Source organism: Schistocerca americana, chromosome 9, assembly GCF_021461395.2.
Source record: "Schistocerca americana isolate TAMUIC-IGC-003095 chromosome 9, iqSchAmer2.1, whole genome shotgun sequence".
In the NCBI taxonomy this organism is placed as follows: Eukaryota; Metazoa; Arthropoda; class Insecta; order Orthoptera; family Acrididae; genus Schistocerca; species Schistocerca americana.
The window spans coordinates 54,231,850-54,253,578 of NC_060127.1; the positions used below are offsets into that span (position 1 = coordinate 54,231,850).

The 21,729-nt window shown below is 35.7% G+C and overlaps 1 protein-coding gene across 1 annotated transcript in view; it reads right to left on the reverse strand.

Annotated features, from left to right (window-relative positions):
* The window catches only part of LOC124550620 (glycine-rich protein 23-like), a 75,140-nt gene extending 70,410 nt beyond the window's left edge, over positions 1 to 4,730 (reverse strand). Inside the window, exon 1 of the mRNA XM_047125343.1 lies at positions 4,719 to 4,730. Coding sequence (XP_046981299.1) covers positions 4,719 to 4,730 — 12 coding nt within the window. The remainder of the gene's footprint in view (positions 1 to 4,718) is intronic.
* Between the last annotated feature and the right edge of the window lie 16,999 nt (positions 4,731 to 21,729).

A 21,729-nucleotide genomic window follows, 5' to 3' on the forward strand; every position in this document is an offset into this window, starting at 1 on the left:
AAGGAAAGAAAGAAGAATCATTCGAACAATCTTCCGTTCAAAGTAAGAAAATTGTATTTGAAAATTGAGAAGCAACAAGGATGAAAAAATTGAGAATGTAATAGATACGATGAGAAAGCGCAGAGTTACATATTGCGACCGTTTCAAATAATGGAAACAAAAAGCTGGAAAAAGTACTGCAATTGAGAGAAAGATTCAAATTCTTTGACAAAAATCCAAATTTCATGGTTTATAGAAGCTAAGAAAGATCTACAGGAGTTGAGAATAACAGACAAAAACATAGGAAACAGATCTGAATTCGCGGGAATGGTAAAAAAAGAAAAACAAGCGTTTCCAGAAGAAAACAGAAAAGGAAAGAGGAGAGACAGCGACAGAAGAAAGAAGGGAACAACGAACAGCAAGAAAGAATAAGTATTTGGGAGCTAAATAATAATAATAATAATAATTGAAAACGAACTATATCAGTATCTAATGCGTAGTTCTAGACGTTGTAGGGCTGATTGTGGCAGTTCCGAAGAAAAAAGGAACGTAGGTTAGGGTTTAACGTCCCATCGAAGACAAGATAGAATATTGCTGTTGTGGTCTTCAGTTCAAGGATGGCTTGATGCAACTCTCCACGATATTCTATCCTGTGTACGCATCTTCGTCTTTGAATAACCACTGTAACATTCAGTCGTTTGAACCGGTTTACTTTATTCTTCACTCTGTCGCCCTTTCTCCCAACCACACACACACACACACTTCTACCTCCACTACCAAACTGACTTTTCTTTGAAGCTTCAGAATATGTTATGTTAACTGACACCTTCTATAAGTCAAGTTGTGCCATAAATATCTTTTTTCCACAATTTAGTTCGGTACATCCACATTCATTATTCCATTTACCCACTTAATCTTCAACATTCTTTTGTAGCGCCACATTTCGAAAGGTTCTATTATCCTCTTGTCTGAACTGTTTATCGCTTAGTACCAGTTTACCACATGGGTGCATCCCATACAAATGTCTAGATAAAAGACGTCCTAGCACTTGAATTTGTGTAAGTTACTCTCAGAAAAAAAAGGCACGCCACGAATGAGTTATGGGAAAGTTCACAAACTGACATTCATACAGATGTGGATGCAACGTGGAAAATTGTAAACTTTGGCGACCAGGGGATGAGTGTGTGACGCTGCAGTGCAATTTCACCGCGCAGCTGTCAAGTGTAGTAAATATGGAACATGGTTATACACTCCTGGAAATTGAAATAAGAACACCTTGAATTCATTGTCCCAGGAAGGGGAAACTTTATTGACACATTCCTGGGGTCAGATACATCACATGATCACACTGACAGAACCACAGGCACATAGACACAGGCAACAGAGCATGCACAATGTCGGCGCTAGTACAGTGTATATCCACCTTTCGCAGCAATGCAGGCTGCTATTCTCCCATGGAGACGATCGTAGAGATGCTAGATGTAGTCCTGTGGAACGGCTTGCCATGTCATTTCCACCTGGCGCCTCAGTTGGACCAGCGTTCGTGCTGGACGTGCAGACCGCGTGAGACGACGCTTCATCCAGTCCCAAACATGCTCAATGGGGGACAGATCCGGAGATCTTGCTGGCCAGGGTAGTTGACTTACACCTTCTAGAGCACGTTGGGTGGCACGGGATACATGCGGACGTGCATTGTCCTTTTGGAACAGCAAGTTCCCTTGCCGGTCTAGGAATGGTAGAACGATGGGTTCGATGACGGTTGGGATGTACCATGCACTATTCAGTGTCCCCTCGACGATCACCAGTGGTGTACGGCCAGTGTAGGAGATCGCTCCCCACACCATGATGCCGGGTGTTGGCCCTGTGTGCCTCGGTCGTATGCAGTCCTGATTGTGGCGCTCACCTGCACGGCGCCAAACACGCATACGACCATCATTGGCACCAAGGCAGAGGCGACTCTCATCGCTGAAGACGACACGTCTCCATTCGTCCCTCCATTCACGCCTGTCGCGACACCACTGGAGGCGGGCTGCACGATGTTGGGGCGTGAGCGGAAAACGGCCTAACGGTGTGTGGGACCGTAGCCCAGCTTCATGGAGACGGTTGCGAATGGTCCTCGCCGATACCCCAGGAGCAACAGTGTCCCTAATTTGCTGGGAAGTGGCGGTGCGGTCCCCTACGGCACTGCGTAGGATCCTACGGTCTTGGCGTGCATCCGTGCGTCGCTGCGGTCCGGTCCCAGGTCGACGGGCACGTGCACCTTCCGCCGACCACTGGCGACAACATCGATGTACTGTGGAGACCTCACGCCCCACGTGTTGAGCAATTCGGCGGTACGTCCACCCGGCCTCCCGCATGTCCACTATACGCCCTCGCTCAAAGTCCGTCAACTGCACATACGGTTCACGTCCACGCTGTCGCGGCATGCTACCAGTGTTAAAGACTGCGATGGAGCTCCGTATGCCACGGCAAACTGGCTGACACTGACGGCGGCGGTGCACAAATGCTGCGCAGCTAGCGCCATTCGACGGCCAACACCGCGGTTCCTGGTGTGTCCGCTGTGCCGTGCGTGTGATCATTGCTTGTACAGCCCTCTGGCAGTGTCCGGAGCAAGTATGGTGGGTCTGACACACCGGTGTCAATGTGTTCTTTTTTCCATTTCCAGGAGTGTATAAGAGCATGAAGTCTGTCCTAATTTCATTCCGCGTGGTCAGTTGGACAGTAACTATGCCTCGCAGAGAGGCGCGTCCACAATATATGCATATCTCAGCATTTGAGAGCCGACGTGTAGTTGGCTCAAAGCCACTCGGAATACTCGGCGAACCGCTCGATATTTGAATAGGAGCGATGCCACTATGTTTGCAGGAATGAGTAGTGTCAAGAAGAAGGCGGTCGAAGTACTGAGACGACTGAACGAGTGGACCGAGAAATCGTCAGAGAGGCAGTCGGAGCCCCGATTCATCATGTCAGCGATCCACCGTGCAAATGTGGCTTCAGTGATCACAAAGACCACAGAAAGGGGACTGAGCCTACGGCGCCCCTGCGCCGACTGTCATTGACCTCTGCACATCAGCAACCCCGTTTGAATTGGTGTCGGGCACATTCGGCTGGAATCTCATTGAATTGAGTAGAATTGTCTCCAATAATGAGTCGCGCTTCGAATTCAGCCCAGGAGACGCCCTGGATAACGGTGGGATACTGTCGCCTACCATAGAGGTCGACAACCAGGAGTGATGGTCTAGGGCGCCATTTTATTTCATTGCAGGACCTCTATGGTTGTCATCCGAGGCGCCTTAAAGCACAGTGGTACGCCGACTACATTCTACGCCCCGTTTTGTTGCCCTTCATGGCCAGTCATCCTGGGCTGATATTTCAGCAAGATAACGCACCCCCCCTCCCCCCCCCCCCGCCCCCCGTCCCGCACATGGCGAGAGTTTCTGCTGCTTTTCTTCGTGCTAGCCAAACCCTACCTTCACCAACAAAGTTGCCGCGTCTCTACCCAATTAAGAACAGTTGGAGCATTATGGGCAACGCCATCCAACTATCTCGGGATGTTCATGATCTAATGCGCCAGTTGGACAAAATTTGCCACGATACTCCTTAGAAGGACAGCCAGCAATTCTATCAATCAGTACTCAGCCAAATAACTGCCTGCACAAGGACCAGAGATGGACCAACGCGCTATTGACGTGCTCAGTTTGTGAAGGACTTTCTCTTGAATAAATCATCCAATTTTTCCGAAATTGTAATCACTTCTTTGTCTGTATATCTTCACCACACCTACCGATTGCCGTCCCATTCGGATAATTCTTTTGTGGTACGTCGTTTTTCTTGTTTATTTATGTATTTTGTTTTTTTTTCGTAAGTGCACTACGTAGTTCTGTCAGTCTGAATTTTATATCCACTCTCGTTTGACCATCATCAGTCACTTTGCAGCTGGTTTTAGTGTCTCATTTCCTAATCTAATTCCCTCAGCGTCTCCTGATTTAATTCGACTACAATCCTTTACGCCTCTCCAACTCACAGTTAAGACCATTCCTCTTTTGTTCCACTGGCAAACAGCGAGAGGAAAAATGAACAGTCAAATCTTTCCGTGCGAGCTCTGATTTCTCTTATTTCATTACAATAATCATCTTCCCTGAGTAAGTGGACTTCAACCAAATATTATTTTATTTTTGTTAATATTCATTCACACCCTCTTTTTTAGACAACTTGCATTCCAAGTCATTTGCTGTCTGAAGGAGTTAAAATGTAATTGGCAAACTTCAAAGATTTTTTGCTTCTCGTCGATCTTTAATTCCTTAGTCCTTATTTTCCTTTACAGCTTCCTCGATGTCCAGACTGAGTAACGTCGGCAATTGTCTACAACCCTGCCTCACTCCCTTCTCAATCACTGCTTCCCTTTCATATTCTTCCACTCTTATACCTGCAGTCTGATTTCGAAACAATAATACTACTAGTACTACTATTACGAAACAAACGAAGACAGTGTACATTACGCGAAGAATTACTTCGACAAGCTGAAGTATCGTCTTCTAGAACAGAAAGCGAAAACATTTTTCAACACTCTAAATATCTATCCCGTAGAGGTGATGCAGATAACAGCTCGCACAGTGGCGTACTAGATACAATGATTTTGGTAAAATGAGGAGCCGAAACGATGCAAAGTATCCTCCAATAAATGCAACCGACCTAACGAGTAGGTTTGTAATGAACATTCAGGCAAGTTGCGGACTTACTGCACTCTTCATGCTGTCTCTTGGTCGCCCTGCAGGTGTTCTGTGTGGAGACTGCACTGTCTTCGGAGAGCCAGGTCCGTCTTTTATATTGTGTGCCGAGCTAGGGGATTGAGTACCGGAACGGGAGGGCTCTGGAGAAAGGAGAATCCAGTGTAGTCACAAGAACCGTGCGACTTGGGTCGTAAACCTCTCGCCTCGTAATCCGTCATTCTGTTATGACGCAAAGCGGCTAGTCGTAGAGCCAGCAGCTACGAAGACAATGAACACCTATGGACTGTCTCTAATAGACAAAGGAACAGGTAAAATGGCTTTCCCTCCAACCATCGGGCATTTAATACTTCCCAGCTGGCAGCCACGAGATAGTACCATACATGTTCTGTACGCCTGTTACAGGTACAAACGAAAGGGGCGGGTAGACTACAAAGAAACAAGCTAATAATGCGAAAACACATAGATCAGGATACCAATGGTTTGCCCAATACCAAATATTACGACTGAGCACATGAGCACCTTTAAGTTGTAACAGACTTCCCGACAATCCAAAATGCTGATATAGTAAGGTTTCTAGCTTCTTTTTGGTATTCAAGAAAGATGTTTTAGTCCGCAGCTTGCGGTCGTGCGGTAGCGTTCTCACTTCCCACGCCCGGGTTCCCGGGTTCAATTCCTGGCGGGGTCAGGGATTTTCTCTGCCTCGTGATGACTGGGTGTTGTGTGATGTCCTTAGGTTAGATAGGTTTAAGTAGTTCTAAGTTCTAGGTGACTGATGACCATAGATGTTAAGTTCCATAGCGCTCATAACCATTTTTTGAAAGATGATTTAAGCTCTATTTCTTTCGACGTGTCAGACTTCATATCTGCACACTGGATATTTTTCAAACCGAGGTTTTCAGTTCTCGATATGTCTCGTCACAGAGGGTCAGAGTGCAAGCAATGTAATCTTTGATTGGTAGTAGCATTGTTGTTGCTGTAGCATTCTAAGCGAAGCGAGTGAGTCATGTGTTGGTCATCCTACTGAGCGGCGTGGAAGTGGAACTAGCTTGCAGAGCGCAGAGATAAAGATACGGTGGATTCAAATTGTGGATCATGGTTTGGAACATTATAATTTCAGAAGTGATGATTTCCAGGTACTGTTGTTGTTGCTGCACTGCCGCACTGCCTTCTTATGCGTAATTTCTAATCTGTTTGAAAATTTGAAAGTTTTAGTAGGATTTTTTTATTGGTTTGGGTTAGTTAGTTTCAGCGCTCAGACGTAATAAAGTAATCAGTTCACATGGCGTGCATTCAGAAGTTACAGACTTGCCTCACCTTTACTATTTCAGTATTTAATTTAATGGCGGAGTGATGTTTTTCATGACAAGTAACTTTTTTAAAGATGATTGTAGTAGTCAGACAATGAGTTTCAGTATCACTGAGATCTAGCAAGTTTGAATATCCTCCCCCGTCTTCCCTCAAAAATTTTGATTTTTAGTTGCGTATCGCCACAATGCGCTCTGCGGAACACAGTTGCTAAAACCAAAGCTTAATCTACTGCCGCAATGTTTTCTTTTATGTAGGTGGTTTGCTGCTGCGCTCAGAAGACAGTAAGGTCGTTCATAGTGAAGCATTGCACTTCAGAATTATCAGATTCTGTTAATATAAAATTCAGTTCAGGTTACATATCATTGTCAGACAGTCTTTTTTACAATGCAGTGTTACATCTTTATGTGTATTATGTAGTGTTCGGAATTTTCTTGTCAGTCTTCACACGTAACTTAAGAGGGCATTTTAAAACAAACATTTTCGTTTTTTATTCTTTCAATATACGATTTGTAATTTTATGTACCACTTTTCATTATGATATTTTTGTGTGCTGGAATTGCGAGTCAGGTAAAGTGATGTCACACATTGAAGCACCGTTCACTGGACTGCACAATACAGAGTTCCACAGGACTGTTTGTTTAGTTTTGAGCGTTAGGTTTTCTAATTAATATGGTGAATTTAATTGCAATGGAAGTTTACCATTGTACAGTCTCCGAAATTTGGCGACTAATTTATCGGATAGCGTTTCATAATTACACCACAGATACACAAAATTTAAGGTAGAAAATCAGACCATCTTTAGTCCACAACTAAACACTTTTGTTCAGAAAAGTTACAGTATGCGCTTGAGGCTAAACAAAACACTACAGCTGTTCGACAGTGCCACCATTCATATGATGGTGGGTTTCAGCATGTCTCCTCGTCGACGCCTGTATATGTTCAAAAATTCCAGGCATGTTTCAAATGAATTGACACTCATCCACGATGCATTCCTTTCCAGTAGGTTGAAGGGAAAATGGGTGGTCATGATACTGGAGAGGCATGGCTACATGATGATGATGATGATGATGATAAAATGAATGAATGATGATAAAATGAAACTATGGCAGGTTATCACTTTGTAATTTGCGCCTCACTTGCGGTATGTCGAAATAAACGTGTTGTAACATTGGCATGACTGCACTTGTGCATACGTCGTATTGGGGAAGCCATTGATTTTCGAACTCAAGGCTATTAGGGTTATTTGCCTTTTTTGTTTGTACCTATAATAGTCGACCTCCATCTATACTCCGCAAGCTAGGTGATGGTGAGTTGCGGCGGGCACTTTCAGTATCACTATCTGATCCTCATTCCTTGTTCGGTCCGCGAGTGGCGCCTGGAAAGAATGATTGTTGCTAAAGCTACGTATTAACTCTTGTCTTGATTTGACATCTGGCTCTATAAGAATAAATAATAAAGCTGTCAGAGGAACTGTTCAAACTAACTTACATGTCATCTATCTTCCAGTATTGATGGTACTGGTACATTTGCTCATGGTAATGGATGGGTTACAATGGTTGTGATAAGATGTGCTTCTGCCGCCTTAGATGGACTTGAGAGATTTAACGAGAGGTATGGTACATTGTATAAAACATTTCATATTCCTGGAATTGCTAATAAAGACTTAGGTAAATCAACATAAACTAGCAATATACAGTTAACTTTGTCTACACGTAACAACAGTGTGGCTCCAGCAGAAGTTGTATTCATTTGAATGAAATGACATGTTATAACAGAGGAGTTTAGATCAGTTAGGGATGTAACATTGTATTAGTGTTATTAATAAACTGAGCCACCTACTTATCCACTTGATATGCATGGCAACACAGATCTGCATGCAAATCAAATGCACAATTTTTAGATTTACAGAAGGCTTCTGATGTGATTCCGCACAAGCAACTTCTAAGCAAATTGCACACCTAGGGAATATCGCCCCAGTTATGCGACTGGATTCGGGATTTCGAGTCAGAAAGATCTCAGTTTGTAGCAAGTGAGGGAAAGTCATTGAGCAAAACAGAAGTAATAGTGGCGTTTCCCATGGAAATTTGATAGGTCCTCTGCTGTTCCTGAAATACATAAATGATTTAGGAGACAATCTGTGCAGCCCTCTTCGATTATTTGCAAATCAAGCCATCATTTCCTGCCTTGTAAAGTCATCAGACGATCAAAAATAATTTAAAAAGGCTTTACAGAAGTTACCTGTACAGTGAAAAGTGTGGCAATTAATTCAAAATAATCAAAAGCGTGAAGCCATACACATGACTTCCAAAGGAAATACACTAAATTTTGGTTACACGACAAATCAATCGCATATAAAGCTGTAAATTCAAAAAAATAATTAGGAATTATAATTACAAATAACTTAAAATGGAACAGTAGTATATTCGTTACTGATTCTGGACCAAACAGCATTTTGGAGTAAAAATTCTAGGTTGAAAACCCAAAATTCAATTTTGAAGTTTTACCCAACAAACCCTATATCGAAAAAACCAAATTCTCATTTTCTAATTTAAAAACTTCAAATCTAATAAACTGTATTATTTATGAAGAACAACAAAAAATCTCATTTACCTATATCAAAAGAACCAAACCCTCATTTTCTCATTTTAAAATTTTCAAACCTAATCAATTTTATTCTTTAATAAGAGGAACAATCAAACCCAAAATCTCAAATGTTCATTTTAACCATAATCGTTTTAATAAAATATAAAATCAAATTTCATTCTATTGAAGAATTATTCCAAACTTATTAAACAATTAATAGATCATATTATAAATCTTATTGACAATCCTGAATGATATTTGCACTTTGCATCTGAGTGTTCACTGGTTGACACTTCCTGGCTGATTAAAACAGTGTGCTGGACTGAGTCTCAGTCCTATTGACAATACTAATACAATACAAAAACATTTACCAATATTAAATAATCTAAAGGAAATTTAAAAATCCAGGCACTTATATAGGTAAAGATGCAGCAAAGTAGTCTGTTGAGATGTTAAAAGAAGAATAAAGCGAAACTGGTAATATATACGAACGAAATAATTGTATGAAAATTACTAAAGAAGGATTAATTAATTTTAAAAATTCAGAAAATTGTTATATTTGTGAAGAAATTACATTTGGTGAAAAGAATGAAAAAGAACTTGGCCATTTACCAGGAACACATTGAGGAAGTGCACATGAACATAACCAAACTCCTAAATTTATAAATGTTTATATTCATAATTTAACAAAATACAATGTTCATTCGCTTATTAAGAAATTGGAAAACATAATAATTCGAAATATGAAACAAAAATATACTTCTTGTAGTAAACACTTTGCAGACGGATTAACTTTAAGAGTTTTTGATACATTAAAATTTATGGCTTCAAGTATTGATAAATTATCTCCCAGTCTTACATAAGAACAATTTAGAGAAACAGCTAAATATTTTGAAGGTAAATAATTAGATTTATTAGTTAAAAAAGGAGATTACCCTTATGCATATATGGATTCTGAAGAAAAATTACAAGAAACTTAATTACCTGAAAAATGAAATTATTTAAAATTGAACGAAGATAATATTTCTGACGAAGATTACGAAAGAACAAAAACAATTTGGAATAAATTCAACATTAAAAATTTAGATGAATGTACAAAATTTTATAATAAAACTAAGTGTTAATTTTAGCAGATATTTTCGAAAATTTAAGAGATATATGTATTAAATCTGAAAAACTTCATCCATTTTGGTACTTTACAGTTCCAGGATTATCTTGGAATTCTGTTTTTAAAAGGACAAAAATTGAATTTGATTTATTACATTATTGTGATACGATTTTGTTTCTTGAAAGAGAAATTAGAGATGGAATTTCGCAAAGTATTAAAATGTATGCAAAATCAAATAATAAACTTATGGAAAATTTTGAGCCTAAATAAAACTCAAATTATACTGCATATTTAGTTGCAAATAATTTATAGGGTTGGGCAATGTCTCAGTTTATACTATTTAAAAATAAAAATTAGGTTGGACCAAAATGTTGTAATTCTGAATAAATATTTAAAATGTGAGATCATTTTAAATAGGGCTTAATTTTGGAAGTTGATTTAGAATATCCAAGAAAATTACACGATTGACATACAGAAATATATTACTAATGGTTGTAGGTAATAGAGAAAAATACCTGTTGTGGTATAGAAATAGTAAACAATGTTTACATCTTGGATTCAAATTAAAGTATAATTATAGAACCTTATCATTCGAACAATCAAATTGGTTGAAAAAATATATTGATTTTAATACAGATTTGAGAAAAAAGACAGCTAATAGGCTTGAAATAGATTCCTAAAGCTTAATGAATAATTCAGTGTTTGGAAAAACAGTGAACAACATTAGAGTTAGACAAAGTATTAAAATAATAACAAGATCCAGGAAAATATATGAATTATATTTTAAATCCAAATTATGAACATACTACTGAATTTTCAGAAAACTTAGTAGCATTTCATGTGATGAAAAATAAATTAATGTCCAATAAACCAATGTATTGGAAAGAGAATTATAGATAAAATATATGAATTTTACTACAATTTTAGGAAATTGATTTACATTATATTGTTGATGTTGTGGTCTTCAGTCCTGAGGCTGGTTTGATGCAGCTCTCCATGCTACTCTATCCTGTGCAAGCTTCTTCATCTCCCAGTACCTACTGCAACCTACATCCTTCTGAATCTGTTTAGTGTATTAATCTCTTGGTCTCCCTCTACGATTTTTACCTTCCACGCTGCTCTCCAGTACTGAATTGGTGATCCCTTGATGCCTCAGAACATGACCTACCAACCGATCCCTTCCTCTAGTCAAGTTATGTCACAAACTTCTCTTCTCCCCAATCCTATTCAGTACTTCCTCATTAGTTATATGATCTACCCATCTAATCTTCAGCATTCTTCTGTAGCACAACATTTCGAAAGTTTCTATTCTCTTCTTATCTAAACTAGTTATTGTCCATGTCTCACTTCCATACATGGCTACGCTCCATACAAATACTTTCAGAAACGACTTCCTGACACTTACATCTATACTTGATGTTAACAAATTTCTCTTCTTCAGAAACGCTTTCCTTGCCATTGCCAGTCTACATTTGATATCCTCTGTGCTTCGATCATCATCAATTATTTTGCTTCCCAATTAGCAAAACTCCTTTACTACTTTAAGTGTCTCATTTCCTAATCTAATTCCCTCAACATCACCCGACTTAATTCGACTACATTCCATTATCCTCGTTTTGCTTTTGTTACATCCTCCTTTCATGACACTGTCCATTCCATTCAACTGCTCTTCCAAGTCCTTTGCTGTCTCTGACAGAATTACAATGTCATCAGCGAACCTCAAAGTTTTCATTTCTTCTCCATGGATTTTAATACCTACTCCGAATTTTTCTCTTGTTTACCTTACTGCTTGCTCAATATACAGATTGAGTAACATTGGGGATGGGCTACAACCCTGTCACACTCCCTTCCCAACCACTGCTTCCCTTTCATGTCCCTCGACTCTTATAACTGCCATCTGCTTTCCGTACAAATTGTAAATAGCCTTTCGCTCCCTGTATTTTACCCTTGCCACCTTTAGAATTTGAAAGACAGTATTCCAGTCAACATTGTCAAAAGCTTTCTCTAAGTCTACAAATGCTAGAAACGTAGGTTTGCCTTTCCTTAATTTTTCTTCTAAGATAAGTCATAGGGTTAGTATTGCCTCACGTGTTCCGATATTTCTATGGAATCCAAACTGATCTTCCCCGAGGTTGGTTTCTACCAGTTTTTCCATTTGTCTGTAAAGAATTCACGTTAGTATTTTGCATCCGTGACTTATTAAACTGATAGTTCGGTAAATTTCACATCTGTTAGCACCTGCTTTCTTTGGGATTGGAATTATTATATTCTTCTTGAAGTCTGAGGGTATTTCGCCTGTCTCATACATCGTGCTTACCAGATGGTAGAGTTTTGTCAGGACTGGCTCTTCCAAGCCCGTCAGTAGTTCTAATGGAATGTTGTCTACTCTCGGGCCTTTGTTTTAACTTAGGTGTTTCAGTGGTCTGTCAAACTCTTCACACAGTATCGTATCTCCCATTTCATCTTCATTTACATCCTCTTCCATTTCCATAATGTTGTCCTCAAGTAAATTGCCCTTGTATAGACCCTCTATATACTCCTTCCACCTTTCTGCTTTCCCTTCTTTGCTTAGCACTGGGTTTCCATGAAAGCTCTTGATATTCAAAAAAGTGGTTCTCCATTCTCCAAAGGTCTCTTTAATTTTCCTGTAGGCAGTATATATCTTACCCCTAGTGAGATAAATTCTGTCTTACCATTATATAGTCTATCTGAAACCTGTCAGTATCTCCAGGCTTCTTCCATGTATACAACCTCCTTTTATGAATCTTGAACCAAGTGTTAGCTATGATTAAATTGTGCTCTGTGTAAAATTGTATCAGGCGGCTTCCTCTTTCATTTCTTGGCCCCAATGAATATTCACCTACTACGTTTCCTTCTCTCCCTTTTCCTGCTACCAAACTCCAGTCTCCCATGACTATTAAATTTTCGTCTCCCTTCACTATCTGATTAATTTCTTTTGTCTCATCATACATTTCTTCAATTTCTTACTCATCTGCAGAGCTAGTTGGCATATAAACTTGTACTACTGTAGTAGGTGTAGGCTCCGTATCTATCTTGGCCATAATGATGCGTGCACTATGCTGTTTGTAGTAGCTTACCCGCACTCCTATTTTTTTATTCATTATTAAATCGACTCCTGCATTACCACTATTTGATTTTGTATTTATAACCCTGTATTCGCCTGACCAAAAGTCCTTGTCCTCCTGCCACTGAACTTCACTAATTCCCACTATATCTAACTTTAACCTATCCATTTACCTTTTTAAATTTTCTAACCTACCTGCCCGATTAAGGGATCTGACATTCCATGCTCCGATCTGAAAAATGTCAGTTTTCTTTATCCTGATAACGACATCCTCCTGAGTAGTCCCCGCCCGGAGATCAAAATGGGGGACTATTTTACCTCCGGAATATTTTACCCAAGAGGACACCATCATCATTTAACCATACAGTAAAGCTGCATGCCCTCAGGAAAAAATACGGCTGTAGTTTCCTCTTGTCTTCAGCCGTTCGCAGTACCAGCACAGTAAGGCCATTTTGGAAAGCGTTACAAGGCCAGATCAGTCAATCATCCAGACTGTTGCCCCTGCAACTACTGAAAAGGCTGCTGCCCCTCTTCAGGAACCACACGTTTGTCCGGCGTCTCAACAGATACCCCTCCATTGTGGTTGCACCTACGGTACTTCTATCTGTATTGCTGAGGCATGCAAACCTCCCCACCAACGGCAAGGTCGATGGTTCTGGGGGATTTACATTATATGGACACAGAATCTTTCATTTACACTATAAGAAGTGAAGATTTATATGAAGATATGAAATCAATGATAAACAAAATCACTACAAGTGAATATCCAAAGGATAATCTTAATGAAATTCTTCAAGTAATTAAGAAAGTTGTAGGAAAAATGAATGATAAAAAAGTGTAAAAAATTATATTAGATCACTTACTCTTAAAATCAAAAATGTATGCATAGAAAGTTGGAGAAAGGAAGAGAAAACATCTAAACCAGTTCAGAAATTTGTGTGAAAGACGAAATTACTTTCAATAATTATAAAAATTGTTTAACTGCTAAAACAAAGTAATGTAGAAAAATGAATTTGATAAGATAATTTAAAAATTCATTATATTCAGTCAAATGTAATATAATTGTGTTAATTTCAATGATGATAAACGTGCTGTATTACAAAATGGAATTAATACATCATCATTATAAATTAAATCATTATAAATAAAGATCAGATTAAATTTTAAGAAAATTAAACAGTTAACAGAAGGTTCAATAAAATTAAATAATTAAATAATTTTTAATATTTTTCCATATTATGTTGATTATTTAAGTCTTTTCATATAAAATTTACAAAAAATTTGCCAAAAAAATCTACTATTTTATGATCTTTTTTATATTTTTAACCTAATATCACTTCTATTCAATGATCACAGGTATGATCATAATTGGAAGAATTTTTAATTTCTCTCAAATAAATCTTTTAATATGCCAATTATGAAGAAGTTTTTTTGTTTCTTTCCTCTACAAACCTTACAAACCAGATTTTGAAGGCAAATTATGTCTTGTTATTTTAACTTCTTTATGAATTCGCTTTTTTGATTGCACACTGGACCAATCATGCAAATCATTTCATTTTTGCTCTCATTAATATGGAAGAAATTTTATGAAATCATAAAATGAAAATATGTTAAAATAAATGAAATTAAACAATGAAGAAGATAAAAATTGTTTAATATATAAAGGAAGCTGTGTAAGTATTTAAAAAATAATAAACGTAAATTTAATAACAAACAAGTAGTAGTAATCATGACGAAAAAAATCTTTTGTTTGATGCAAATCAAGTTGATGATATTTTAATACATGAACGTCCAAGAAATGTCATTAAAATACGTTAAATCAAAATATTATGAAATATATAAACTTTAGTACCACTCAAATCATGCTATTTAAAAATAATCATTCACATGCAAATTTATTAACGAACCTGGCTTGTATTCTTTAGTATGAAATCCAAAATGCCATTTGCAGAAAATTGTCATGATTGTGTTTATGAAGAAATTTCACCATCCATTAGAAGACATTATGTATATAAAATTAAAGAGAAAATAACTCAGTTGGAAAATACAAATAAAATCAAAGTTGGAATAATAAATAAAAGAACTGAAAAAAATACATTATTACCACATGTTCTTCCTCATTTAAGTGATGAAAATCTAAAAGCAACTTAGTTGTTTTAAGATTGCATGATTTTCATTATGAATTTTATCATACTTGAATACAATTAAAAATATGCAAAGTCCAATGGATATTGGCAGAAATATACATCCAAATTGAGAAGAATTTTTAAGAATTATTTATGTACCAATTTCAGTTTAGACATATGAATGAATGAAAAAAATTTATGCATTGTTTGCCACTGAAACTATAAAAATAATTTGTATGAATATTGAATATTCATCAGAAGAGTTTTGTGAAGATATAAAGAAACCAACAAACGTTTCTTGGAATATAAAATTAAATTTCCAAGTTTTTTTACAATCAAATCTTAAATGACATTTATTACGATTCTTATGTGTATGTAATACACAAAATTTATTAAAAATATAAGATTCTATCATCTCAATTTAAGAAACCTCAAATGAGTTTTATATTAAATACATTTTTTATTCATTTGAATATCAAAATACACTCTTTCTTCGTTACTAAAACAATAACCACAATGAAAATTGTATTTAATAATAAACATGTATAAAGTTTCTGAATTAGATCGATTTATACAGAAAGTTTTTATTAATAAAAAATTTACACTCCTCTGATTTAGTGATTTCTAAAAACCATAATTATTACTCAACTGTCATGTGAATTATCAGAAACTAACCATTTAAAATTCTATTTATTACACTCCTTCTTTATTTTTTTTAACTAGACAAACATCTGAAAAAAACTTTCAATTGTTCTTGTTCATAAAAATTTTCTTATATTTGTATGACATTTAAATCTTTTAATTTGTATGTTATCAGATTAGAATGAATAACAACTTCAATTTCAAAAATTTCTGTTGATCTATTTGCTGTGTAATCTTTTTGAAAATCTTGTAACTTTACTTATTCTTACTTTGTCACCTTTATTTCGGTTTAGTATGTAATAAATTTGTTGCACAAAGAGTCTTCAAACATATTTTTTCTGTTGCTTCATTTACATCTTATGTTCACATTTTTATTATTTATTGTTGTGTGTTATTATAATCATCAATTAATTTAGAAATCAAATCAACCCATTTATAATTTATTAGTTCATCCACATTTTTTCAATGTTCTAATATATCACGCAACAGTAGCTTTTAATTCAATAAAAATTAAATATTCGCTAATGTTAAATTTTGTTGTTAATTCTTTATTATAAAATTCTTTACTATTATCTGTTTCTAAATTTTTTGGTTTTCTCAAATTAAATTTTTTTTGAAAGAATCAACTATATTTTTACCTGTTTTGTCTTGAAGTGGAATTTCCCAAGCAAAGTTTTAAGAACTTCCAGATCAGTTAATAAATATTTATATCCTTATTTACTTTCGATATTCCTTTCAGATAATGAGAATCCATTTCGATTAAATCAGACTTCTTTCAAATTTTTTTCTAATTATTTTAATGTGTAATCAATAATAATTTGTTCACGATATTTAGACCTTCAACTCTAAAAGTTTTTTAATCATTTTACTAGTTATAGTGTTTCAAATTGAATAAATTCCCTTAATTCTTTGTTTTCCATTTAAGTTGTTAATGTATGAGGATGAAGTGTTTCAGTAAATTTTTCCATTTCAAATAGTAAATGTGATTTCACTCTTCATTCATAGAGAATAAAAGATAGTTAACTTATTTCACCAGATACATTTACCTTTACATCTGTTGGCACAGTTTTAACAGAACATTTTAATATTACAGCTAGAAAATTTGAATTTCAAACTATTTCTTCCTTGTATTTTAGGATCTGTTTTAGAAAGTTTGTCACCCAAACTCTTCAGAATATCGAAATCATTAAATATCAAATATCTGCTTATGTTATCATCAACAACAAGAACTTTTTTAAGAAAAGAATCATATTCTTGAATTGTGAAGTTTTTGTACACCTGCAAGCATAAAATTAAATTCAATAATTTGTTTACCATACTTTTTATAACTAAGATATTTAGATTATTTAAGTATGGAGTTAAATCAGTTTTATTAGTAATAATCACTTAAATCTTACTCAGTATCTTTCTTGGAATAATAATTTTGAAAAACTGTTAGCAAATTTGCATGTAGTTATTTAAATTCTACAAGACTTACTTTTCTAAGTGCATCCAAATAATCAAGTGGATTGTTAATATTAACTATTCAGTATAATATTTGGCACTTCAAAAATGTTATTTAATTCTGTCTGTACTTGTTTAATTATATGAACTATTTATGATGCTACAGAGGATTTAATATTTTTGATTTTTGAAATTAAATCATTATTAATTTCTGTATTTAATAATTGAAAATCTTTTAATTTTACAAAATGGCTAATGAATTTATTTCCAAAAATGTCAACTTCATAAATTTAAAATATAACTCCTATAAGTCATGCACAATAGTTTTAAGACATACACAAATGACCACAGATTATGCCATCGAAATTTTGTGTTCTCCCAATGTTGTAGTAAAGATAACGTTTTCCCAAATTGTAAACGAATTGTTTAGGTATACTTCCTGCATATGAATCAAAAACAAAATTTATATCTTCATTTTTATACTAAGAAATCCAATGAGTTACAAAATAATTGGAGGTATCTAAATTTACTATTCCACATTCTAAATTTTTTGGTTCCTTAGGTAATTCATCACTCTTTAAAACACAAAGAAAGTGATAAATTTTTAACTGTTTTACTAATTCTTCTATGTCAATATTTAATGCAGTTGCAGTAATATTTTCTCTTAATGAACAATCATTTGCACACATTCTTAATTTTGCAGACAATTGAAGTTTTTTGTCTGTATCATGTCTTTTTTCTAATTTTATATTCTCTATAAAAATGTCATGGTCTTCACATTTTTCATCTAAAGGATTTATTCCCTTATCTTTTGTAGCTAATGTTTCTTATGATTTTGTCCCTGGAATACAATAATTATAGACAGTAAAATGCATTTCAAATTGTTGGCGACAGGAAGGGCATCCAGCCACATTAACTATGCCAAATCCATACTTAACCCTGCCGACCCTACACGCATAGCGAGATAAAGGCAGTAGTCAAAGAAAGAAAGAAAGAAATGCATTTCAAATTGTAATTTCTTAATTAAAGTATTAATTAAACCTTTTACATATTTTTCACTTTCCCAAAATGTATGTGGTAAATTATTCTAAAATCTAATTAAGTTGCTAAACTTGTTTTTTAATGTTTGCCAGCTTCCAACATTTTTCATTGTGATAATTTTTATTTCCTGCTAATTCTTCACCATGAATTACTGTTAACCTATCAATAAAATCTCTATCAACATTCATCCATTTATATGTTCGACTGATTTTTCTGAATATTTTTTTACAAAGCTTTCACCAACTTCTTCAAATGAATCATCATGATTTCTTTATGAAAAACTAGGAAAATTTTCTTCAAAAATTGTTCTAGTCAAAGTATTATATTTAAAACCTTTGCTTGATTTTATTTTTTTCGTTACATACAACATTTCAATCGGAAAAAATTCTTGTATGATTTTGTAAATGTATCAAATTTTGTTCCTAAATCATCCATAGTTATTTGTTTCTAGTTAAAAGTTTTATTAATCCATCTGTTCTTTCATATTCTTATTCATCAGTTTTAATTTATCACCATTGAATTCTACTGGTAATTTTCCAACAATTTATAATTTTCTATAATTTTCCAACAAATTTAAATCGTCCAACAGGTCTAGATCCAAAACATTATCTTCAATATGATTAATAAATTCCTCCATCCTTTCACTTATATTTATTTTTTAAGCTATATGTTCAATGTTTATGTTTGAAGTTTATGTTCAATGTTTATGTTTAACATTTATAGTCAGTGTTATGTTAAATGTTTATGTTTAACATTTACACTCAATATTTTGTTGAACATTTAAAAAATTCTTGATCTTTTCTCTATATTTACCTTTACTAATGTTTCTTGCCATATCTATCATAATAAGACCAAAATTGTTTTTATTCCAACATTTACTACCTAATTTCCTAAATTCATCACACATTAATGCCTCTTGCGCTGTTTATGTGCCAGACTTAGCCAGCTACAGCATTTAATGGGTGCTGCCACTTGCAACCAAGATTTTATCATTCTTTTATAACTGTCTTTTTTATTATGATTTTCATCCTTGACTAATCGAACACTAAAATGTCATTTGATGAGAGCACTGTTGTTGAAATTTAAAAGTTTTATGTACTTCCATGTAACTTTTATCATTTTGATGAAGATAGTGTAGGAACTATCGAAATCTGGTTAATGTATTTCTAAGTTGTAAGCAACCTGTTGGCTGACTATTACATTTTATATAATTGCATACATGGTTGCTGTTTAAAATATCAATTTCAGTTCAGTTTTATCATAGCTGTATTCTGCAGCTGTGTGAATATTGTGATTGATACACCAGTGTTTTCTGTTTCAGTGTCAGTGAACTATTTTTTTCCAGTATGGTTAAGTTTGTTGCATGAAGTGGTACATCCTTTAGTTCAAAAGCTAATTAACCCATAATTAATTATCTTTTTTTTGTGTGATAAAAAGGTTGGTAATGATTATATAGTTTCCAGTAAATTGAAATGACATTAGTCAACAAAACATTCCACTTTGTTAAGTAGAGATGTGAATTGCTTTCGTCAGCTCTTGGAAAAATATATAAAAAACAAGTGAAGTTCATGACTGCACTTGTATGTGTTTTGTGTTTTCCGGTTATCGGTCTTCTGAGTGGTTTGATGCTGACCGCCACGGATTCCTCTCCTGTGTTAACCTCTTCGTTTCAGAGTAGCACTTGCAACATACATCCTCAATTATTTGCTGGATGTATTTCAATCTCTGTCTTAGTCTATGGTTTTCTCCCTCTACAGCTCCCTCTGTTACCATGGAAGACATTCGCTCATGTCTTAACAGATGTCCTATCGTCCTGTCCCTTCTCCTTATCAGTGTTTTCCACATCTTCTCTTCCTCTCCGATTCTGCACAGAACCTCCTCATTCCTTAGCTTATCAGTCCATCTAAATTTCAACATTCGTCTGTAGCACCACATCTCAAATGTTTCAATTCTGTTCTGTTCCGGTTTTCCCACAATCCACGTTTCAGCACCATACAATGCTGTACTTCAAACATACGTTCAGAAATTTCTTCCTGAAATTAGGGCCAATATTTGATAGTAAACTTCTCTTGGCCAGGAATGCCCTTTTCGCCATTTCTAGCCTGCTTTTGATGTACTTCTTGCCCCGTCCATCACTGGATATTCTACTGACTAGGTATAAGATTCCTTAACTTCATCTACTTTGTGACCATTAATCCTGATGTTAAGCTTCTCACTCTTCTCATTTCTACTACTTTTCATTACCCTTGTCTTTCTTCGATTTACTATCAGTCCATACTCTGTGCACATTAGACTGTTCATTCTGTTCAGCAGCTCACGTAATTCTTCTTTGCTTTCCCTCAAGATACCAATGTCAGCAGTGAATCATATCATTGATAGCGGTTCACCTTGAATTTTAATTCCACTCCTTGACCTTTCTTTTATTTCCATCATTGCTTCCCCAATTTACAGATTGAACAGTAGGGGTGAAAGGCTACATCTTTGTCGTACACACTTTTTAATACAATCTCTTCGTTCTTGGTCGTCCACTCTTATTATTCCCTCTTGGCTATTGTGCATATTGTATATGACCCGTCTCTCCCTATAGCATACCCCTACTTTTCGCAGAATTTCGAACTTCTTGCACCGTTTTACATTGTCGAACGCTTTTTCCAAGTCGACAAATCATATGAACGTGTCTTGATTTTTCCTTAGTCTTGCTTCTATTATGTCACCAAAGGTTATTTTGACTTTCCTCTATGCTGAGTCTATCCTTCCGATAATGATTTCTTTTTCGATGTCTTCACATTTTTCCTGCAGCCATTTCATCTTAGCTTCCCTGCTCTTCCTATTTATTTCATTCCTCAACGACTTGTATTTCTGTATCGCTGAGTTTCATGGAACGTTTTTGTACTTCCTCCTTTCATCCATCAATTGAAGTATCTCTTCTGTTACCCATGGTTTTTTTCACAGTTACCATTTTTGTACCTATGTTTTCCTTCCAACCTCCCATGAAGGCCCTTTTTAAAGATGTCCATTCCTCTTCAACTGTACTGTCTACTAAGCTATTCCTTACTGTTGTATCTATAGGCTTAGAGAGCTTCAACTGTATCTTGTCATTCCTTAGTACTTTCATATCCCACTTCTTTGCGTACTAGCTCTTCCCGACTAATGTCTTAAACTTCAGCCTACTGTTCATCACTACTATATTGTGATCTGAGTCTATACCTACTCCTGAATACTCCTTACAATCCAGTATCGGATTTCGGAATCTATGTGTGACCATGATGTAATCTGACAGAAATTTTCCCATATCACCCATCCTTTTCCAAATATACCGCCTCTTCTTGTGATTATTGAACAGAGTATTCGCTATTACTAGCTGAAACTTGTTTCAGAACTCAATTAGTGTTTCTCCTCTCTCATACCTTGTTCCAAACCCATACTCTCCTGTAACATTTTCTTCTACTCCTTCCCCTACAACTGCATTCCAGTGTCCCATGACTATTAGAGTTTCATCCCTCTTTACCCTTTCAATATCCTCATACAATTTCTCTATTACTTCATCATCAGCTTGCGATGTCAGCATGTATACTTGAACTGTTCTTGCAGGTGTTGGTTTGCTGTCGATTCTGATAACAACAACCCTCTCACTGCACTGTTCACAGTAACGCACTCTCTGCCCCTCCTTCCTATTCGTAATGA